General features: G+C 37.7%; 1 protein-coding gene across 1 annotated transcript; it reads left to right on the top strand.

Moving 5' to 3' along the window:
- The first annotated feature begins 735 nt into the window (after positions 1 to 735).
- LOC133257003 (zinc finger protein 283-like) lies at positions 736 to 2,959 on the top strand. Its single transcript, XM_061432344.1, is given in 4 exon segments — positions 736 to 1,536; positions 1,539 to 1,808; positions 1,811 to 1,852; positions 1,855 to 2,959. Coding segments are annotated over 4 exon segments (1,920 nt in total). The 5' UTR covers positions 736 to 836; the 3' UTR covers positions 2,763 to 2,959.
- Positions 2,960 to 6,296: the final 3,337 nt, after the last annotated feature.

Below are 6,296 nucleotides of genomic sequence, written 5' to 3' on the forward strand. Positions count from 1 at the left end.
ATCCCAAAGAAACGCAATGCCAAAGAATGGTCAAAGCACTGCCCAATTATACCCAGCTCACACACTAGCAAAGTAATGCTCAAAATTCTGCAAGCCAGGCTTCAACAGTACATGAACCATGAACTTCCAGATGTTCAAGCTGAAGTTAGAAAAGGCAGTGGAACCAGACATTAAATTGCCAACATCCATTGGATCATCAAAAAAGCAAGAGAGTTCCACAAAAACATCTACTTCTGCTTTATTGACTATGCCAAAACCTTTGACTGTGTGGATCACAACAAACTGCAGAAATTTTTTAAAGAGATGGGAATACCAGACTACCTGACCTGCCTCCTGAGAAATATATATGCAGATCATGAAACAACAGCTAGAACTGTACATGGAACAACAGACTGGTTCCAAATCAGGAAAGGAGTACATCAAGACTGTATATTGTCACAATGTTTATTTAGGTTATATGCAGAGTATATCAGTGAAATGCCTGGCTGGATGCAGCACAAGCTGGAATCAAGGTTGCCAGGAGAGATACAATAACCTCAGATATGCAGATGAAACCACACTCATGGCAGAAAATGAAGAAGAACTAAAGAGTCTCTTGATGAAAGTGAAAGAGAGTGAAAAAGTTGGCTTAAAACTCAACATTCAGATTATTTCCCATGAACCTCTGGGCCTAAACTAACCTCAGTCTCTGGGTCTCTTTCCGGTGTTTCCGAGATTTTTGGATTCTGCGTGAGGGATCGAGCTCACACTCCCTGGATTGGAAGGTGAAGTCCTAACCACTGGACTGCCAGGAGAATCTTGACCGTGAAAGTGTCTCACTGTGTTACAGCTACAAGATGTTGAGGAGCTGCTCTGGCTTTTCTGGACTCTGTGCTTCACCAATAGAGGAACTCTATGCAGCACTAATTAGTTCCTGGGATTCTAGAACCATGACTGATGGCATGGTGACATTCAGGGATGTGGCCATTGACTTCTCTCAGGAGGAGTGGGAATTTCTGGACCCTGCTCAGAGGGACTTGTATGTGGATGTGATGTTGGAGAACTACAGCAACTTGGTCTCACTGGATTTGGAGTTGACATATGAGACAAAAAGTACATTTTCAAAAAAGGACATTTTTGAAATAAAATTTTCCCAGTGGAAGATAAAGGAAAGAAGTAAAACCATTGAGCTCGAGGCATCCATTTTCAAAAATAACTGGAAGTGTAAGAGCAGATTCAAGGGGCTCCAGGGACACCAAGAGAGATTGTTCAGTCAAGTGATAATCAGCTATGAAAAAATGCCCACTTACAAAAAGCATGAATCTCTTATTGCACATCAAAGAACTCCTAATCAAGAAAAACCTTACATTTGTAAGGAATGTGGGAAGGCTTACAGACATGGCTCAAAACTTGTTCAACATGAGAGAATTCATATGGCTAAAAAACATTTTGAATGTAAAGAATGTGGGAAGGACTTTTTAAGTGCCTATCAACTCACTGTGCATCAGAGATTTCATACTGGTGAGAAACCTTATGAATGTAAGGAATGTGGGAAGACCTTAGTTGGGGATCAAGCCTTGTTAAACATGAGAGAATTCATACTGGTGAGAAACCCTATGAATGTAAAGAATGTGGGAAGGCCTTTAGTCGTGGCTATCACCTTACTCAACATCAGAAAATTCATACTGGTGTGAAATCTTATGAATGTAAAGAATGTGGGAAGGCCTTTTTTTGGGGCTCAAGCCTTGCTAAACATGAGATAATTCATACAGGTGAGAAACCTTATAAATGTAAAGAATGTGGGAAGGCCTTCAGTCGTGGCTATCAACTTAGCATCATAAAATCCATACTGGTAAGAAACCTTATGTATGTAAATTTGTGGAAGGGGTTTTTGTTGGGGCTATCAACTTACTCGACATCAGATATTTCATACTGGCAAGAAACCCTACGAATGTAAGGAATGTGGGAAGACCTTTAATTGTGGCTCTAGTCTGGTTCAACATGAGAGAATCCATACTGGTGAGAAACCCTATGAATGTAAAGAATGTGGAAAGGCCTTTAGTCGTGGCTATCACCTTACTCAACATCAGAAAATCCATACTGGTGAAAAACCTTTTGAATGTAAGGAATGTGGGAAGGCTTTCAGTTGGGGTTCAAGCCTCGTTAAACACGAGAGAGTTCATTCTGGTGAGAAATCTTATGAATGTAAAGAATGTGGAAAAACCTTTGGTAGTGGCTATCAACTTACTCAACATCAGATATTTCATACTGGTGAGAAACCCTATAAATGTAAGGCATGTGGGAAGGCCTTTAATTGTGGCTCAAGTCTGGTTCAACATGAGAGAATCCATACTGGTGAGAAACCCTATGAACGTAAAGAATGTGGAAAGACCTTTAGTCGTGGCTATCACCTTACTCAACATCAGAAAATCCATACTGGTGAGAAACCTTTTAAATGTAAGGAATGTGGGAAGGCCTTTAGTTGGGGTTCAAGCCTTGTTAAACACGAGAGAGTTCATACTGGTGAGAAATACTATGAATGTAGAGACTGTGGGAAGGTCTTCAATAGTGACTATCAACTTAGTGTTCATCAGAGATTTCATACTGGTGAGAAACCTTATCAATGTAAGGAATTTGGGAAGACCTTTACTTGTGGCGTAAGCCATGTTCAACAAGAGAGAATTAGTAATAATGATAAACCCTACAAATACAAAGAGTATGGGGAAGCCTTTATATGGACAGCCTATTCAAATGGGGCAGTTGATGCTGGTGAAACTTTATGACTGAAGAAATGTGAAAGAATGTGTTTGTGTATGTGTATAGACAACTTACTTAATGTGAGAAGTCTTACTCTTGAGAAACCTTTTGAATGTAGGGAATGTGAAAAACCCTAAACTGTATGGATAACTGATATCAGAACATTCATATTAGTGAGGAATATTTTGAAAATGAGGACTATGAAAAGGCCTTTCGGCTTCTGTATGATGAACATCTATACTGATGTGAAGCCATTTAAATGTAGGAAATGTGTAAAGATCTTTAATTCATAATACAAAGTCTCATAAGCGTTGGAAAAATTATGCTCGTCAGAAACTGTTAAAGGGATTTGGGAAGATTTTAAATTTAGTTTGGTTCTTGCATATCAGAGAATTCATACTGCTGTGAAATACTGTGAATTTAAGGAGTATGGGAAGACTTGTAATCATGGTAAACATCTTAAAATACATCAGGGAATTCATCCTAATGAGAAGCCATTTGAATTAGAATTGTAGGAAGGCCTTTATACAAGTGCTACTCCAGCTATTGTCCAGAGACGTTCTGCCAGTCTATAAAATCATTGCCTGTCAATCATGAGATAAATGCAGAAAGTGAGAGTAAATGTTTGGAAACTTCCATAGAAATTTGATATTGCCATAACATTATATTTTACAAAAGTATCAGTCAATGAATGATTGGAAATTAAAAATGAAAAGTTTGTCCTTCCCTCTCTAAGTTGAGAGACAACATTCATACTTTAAAACAGGAGACAAGTTACAAAGTAACTTAATTAGAATAAGAATTCTTCACTCATCAGACAATGATTAGAGTAGCAGAATACTTAATACTTCATAAGATATGTATGATGTATACTTCATCAGACTTTGGTAAATCTGAATAAGGAAAAGTCAAGAAAGTTGGCAACATTGTAGAATCATTAATAAGAAAAGATACAATTAGAGATATGGAGTTTTTCTTTTTTTATTTAAGGCAACACAATCTATTTAAACATATTTCGATCAATAAGCAAAGGAAAAGACTGAAAAAAATTGCTCCAAGATCTTTTTTAGAAACAATAGTTGGAAATTGTCATCTTCTTAGGTATCAATTTCAAGAGGAAAAAAAATTTTTTTTTACTATCTCATCTGGATAACATATATATCTAGTAACAAAACTAAATGGAGATAGCCTCTAAAAAGCAAAAGCTAGATTAATTGAATTTCCGTGCATGCCTATTCAGTTGCTTGTCATGTCTGACTCTTTGTGAACTCATGGACTATAGCCCGACAGGCTCCTCTGTCCATGGAGATTCTCCAGGCAAGAATACTGGAATGGGTTGCCATGCCCTCCTCCAGGGGAACTTCCTGACCCAGGTAAATGCACAATTTTTAATTAAAATACCAGTAAGCAGAATCCAGATGTAAGATTGCACAATAGAAAATAATTTTTATGAAATTATATGAAATAATTTAATAGAAATAAAAATATCCAAGCCCCAAATTTTCTGGTTTAAATGGAAATATAGGCTAACTGACAAAAAAAAGAAAAAAGAATCAGTATAAGTTTAATTCATTCTGATAGTTCATCTTAGATTTGTGTGACTTTTAGAGTAGGAAATTACATGCAATGACTTAATTCTAAGAAGAATTTAATATTTGTAAATCAGAATGCATCTCAAAATTGGTGACTTTTCATTTTCATCTGGGTGGCTGTTATGATTTAGTGCCGACATGAAAGTATATTAGTTATGATGAAATAAAAGAATGTTTATATACTCAGAAAAAAAAAAAAAACTCAACATTCAGAAAACTAAGATCATGGCATCTGGTTCCATCACTTCATGGCAAATAGATGGGGGAAACAGTGGAAACAGTGACTGACTTTATTTTTGGGGGCTCCAAAATCAGTGCAGATGGTGACTGCAGCCATGAAATTAAAAGACACTTGCTCCTTGGAAGGAAAGTTCTGACCAACATAGACAGTATATTGAAAAGCAGAGACATTACTTTGCCAACAAAGGTCTGTCTAGTCCAGACTATGGTTTTTCCAGTAGTCATGTATGGATGTGAGAGTTGGACTATAAAGAAAGCTGAGCACTGAATAATTGATACTTTTGAACTGTGGTGTTGGAGAAGACTCAAGAGTCCCTTGGACAGCAAGGAGATCCAACAAGTCCATCCTAAAGGAAATCAGTCCTGAATATTGATTGGAATAACTGATGCTGAAACTGAAACTCCCATACTCTGGCCACCTGATGCAAAGAAATGACTCATCAGAAAAGACCATTTGATGGGAAAGATTGAAGTGGGAAGGAAAAGGGGGTGAGAGAGGTTGAGATGGTTGTATGGCAACATTGACTCAATGGACATGAGTCTGAGTGGGCTCCGCGAGTTGGTGATGGACAGAGAAGCCTGGCATGCTTCAGTCTATGGGGTGGAATGAGTTGGACATGACTGCGTGATTGAACTGATCTGAACTGAACTGAGTCAGGCATATTTACCTTATAAGTTAGTCTTCACAGCCTCTTGAGATATGTAATAATTATTATCTCCAACTTGCAGATGTTTGGTTGCTAAATCATGTCCAACTCTTCCACAACCCTATGGACTGTAGCCCACCAGGCTCCTCTGTTTATGGTATTTCCTAGGCAAGGATACTGGAGTGGATTGCCATTTCCTTCTACAGGGTATCTTCCTGACCCAGGGATTGAACTTGTATTGCCTGCATTGGCAGGTGGACTCTTTACTGCTAAGCCACAAGGGAAGCCCATTTTATAGATGAGAAAAATGTAATTCTTTCAGTTAGTAATACAAGGAGCTAGAATTTAATACTATCTAGGCAATATGTGATTGAGAAGATAGAGATGTCTGGGGAACCCTCAAGATGGATTCCCTGATATTGTGAAATGTATGTGCCATTTTCCTATAAATAGAACTTAGTTGAAGAGGCTAGATATGGGCCCAATTAAAGGAAATGAGATAAGAATGAAAAAAGTATCATCAGGTGATACTAATTGTCTAGAGGGTTTGTGTAGGTTAGTAGGATGTTAGAGGGAGAAAGAAAGTAAATATTTGTATTAATTTCATGTGACTAAATTTGAGGAGCCATTATATTAAAATGATAGTGATATAATTAATAAACAAAATTTTAAAAATAATAAGTACGCATATATATGGAATTTAGAAAGATGGTAACAATAACCCTGTGTACGAGACAGCAAAAGAAACACTGATGTATAGAACAGTCTTTTGGACTCTGTGGGAGAGGGAGAGGGTGGGATGATTTGGGAGAATGGCATTGAAACATGTATAATATCATATATGAAACGAGTCGCCAGTCCAGGTTCAATGCACGATACTGGATGCTTGGGGCTGGTGCACTGGGACGACCTAGAGGGATGGTACGGGGAGGGAAGAGGGAGGGGGTTTCGGATGGGGAACATGTATATGCCTGTGGCAGATTCATTTTGATATATGGCAAAACCAATACAATACTATAGAGTTAAAAAATAAAATAAAAAAAAATAAGAACTACTACTGATGCTGTGGCAGGCCACATTC

This window comes from Bos javanicus, chromosome 11, assembly GCF_032452875.1.
Source record: "Bos javanicus breed banteng chromosome 11, ARS-OSU_banteng_1.0, whole genome shotgun sequence".
NCBI classification, from domain to species: Eukaryota; Metazoa; Chordata; class Mammalia; order Artiodactyla; family Bovidae; genus Bos; species Bos javanicus.